This window comes from Macrobrachium rosenbergii, chromosome 59, assembly GCF_040412425.1.
Source record: "Macrobrachium rosenbergii isolate ZJJX-2024 chromosome 59, ASM4041242v1, whole genome shotgun sequence".
Classification (NCBI taxonomy): Eukaryota; Metazoa; Arthropoda; class Malacostraca; order Decapoda; family Palaemonidae; genus Macrobrachium; species Macrobrachium rosenbergii.
Genome location: NC_089799.1, coordinates 25,497,114 through 25,498,664, shown reverse-complemented (window position 1 = coordinate 25,498,664; position 1,551 = coordinate 25,497,114). Strand labels below are relative to the sequence as shown.

Here is a 1,551-nt window from a genome sequence, read left to right as displayed (position 1 = left end):
AACACATAAACATACACACACACACACACATACATATATATATATATATATATATATATATATATATATATATATATATATATATATGTATGTATATATTTATGTGTGTGTGTGTCTACACAGAATAAGTGAGATAGAGAGAAATGTTATTAAAAAGATTAGCCTCGCATATAGAGCAAGGTAATATTCCCATATGGAATGTGAAGAGTCCTGTAACCACATGGTATGAAACTGGGAGTACTGAAATTGCTTCTGTTACTAGGCAACATTAACAGATGGCTAAAAAAGTAATCCCGTGAGTGTACATCAATTCAGTTCAATGACAACTAGTGGCTGCAACAAGACTAGACCCCTCTTACCAACCTTAAGTTAATTAATGACTTGGGCATCAAAATGATAACTGCTCAAGAAAAACGATGTGGTTTAGATTAATCTGCAAAGGACACGACAGCAGACCGAATTTAGTTTATTTTTCTGTCTCTACAAGAGAAAAGGTTGATAGAGCTTTTGAGTGTACGTTTATCCTGGTGTAAACATTATCATTGTTTGTATTGAAAGTACTTGATTTAAAAAAAAAAAAAAATCGATAACTGTTCAAGAAAAACGTAGATGATTAACATTCACGTTGGTTTCATTTTGCCCAAATCATTTTTATTTAAAATTCCTAGTTTTATATTTCCTTATGCATGAAGATAGATGAGGATAAAAAACATGCTTTGCAGTATTAATTAATTTCGTTTTTATGTACATAAACACTCCTGAGTCAGCAACAATGGAAAATCCACACTTATGCTCCAGGGAAAGCAATGGTAATGTTTCTCCTTAGCCGTAGTAATAAGAAGGGTAGTGGTAGACTGGACGAGGATAGCCATAGTAACCATAGGAAGGCTCAGCATAAGGGTAAGGATTGGCAGACCTCTTTCCGTGATGGTGCCCATAAGGACGGTAGACAGGGTAGTGTCCATAGGAGTAGGAAGCCTCGGCCTCTGGCTCTGGATCAGCAGGGTAGTGTCCGGTAGATGGGGGAGTAGTCCAGGGTAGGAAGCCTCGGCCTCTGGCTCTGGATCAGCAGACCTCTTTCCGTAGTGGTGCCCATAAGGACGGTAGATGGGGTAGTGTCCATAGGAGTAGGAAGCTTCAGCCTCTGGCTCTGGATCAGCAGACCTCTTTCCGTAGTGGTGCCCATAAGGATGGTAGATGGGGTAGTGTCCATAGGAGTAGGAAGCTTCAGGCTCTGGCTCTGGATCAGCAGACCTCTTGTAATGGTGGTGCCCATAACCATAGCCTACTGGATAGCCATATCCATGGCCGTAGGAAGGACGATAATAGCCATAGCTTGGCTCCGCCTCTCGCTTCTCAATCTCAGTAGCGCAAGCGGAAGCCGCCAAGAGCACAATTACCTGGAAATTATTGGAATATTTTAGATATTATTTATTGAAAATATAGGGAAGAGTTCCTATTGTAAGTCTTCCTAAAAGCTTTCACAGAATAGGTGTGTTGTTGATGTCCTAACTTTATATGTTGTTTAGTTATTCTTTGATAAACTGGTCA

The 1,551-nt window shown here is 39.5% G+C and overlaps 1 protein-coding gene across 1 annotated transcript in view; it reads right to left on the bottom strand.

Moving 5' to 3' along the window:
* Positions 1–740: 740 nt before the first annotated feature.
* The window catches only part of LOC136837660 (uncharacterized), a 1,358-nt gene continuing 547 nt past the window's right edge, over positions 741–1,551 (bottom strand). Inside the window, exon 2 of the mRNA XM_067102534.1 lies at positions 741–1,400. Coding sequence (XP_066958635.1) covers positions 741–1,400 — 660 coding nt within the window. The remainder of the gene's footprint in view (positions 1,401–1,551) is intronic.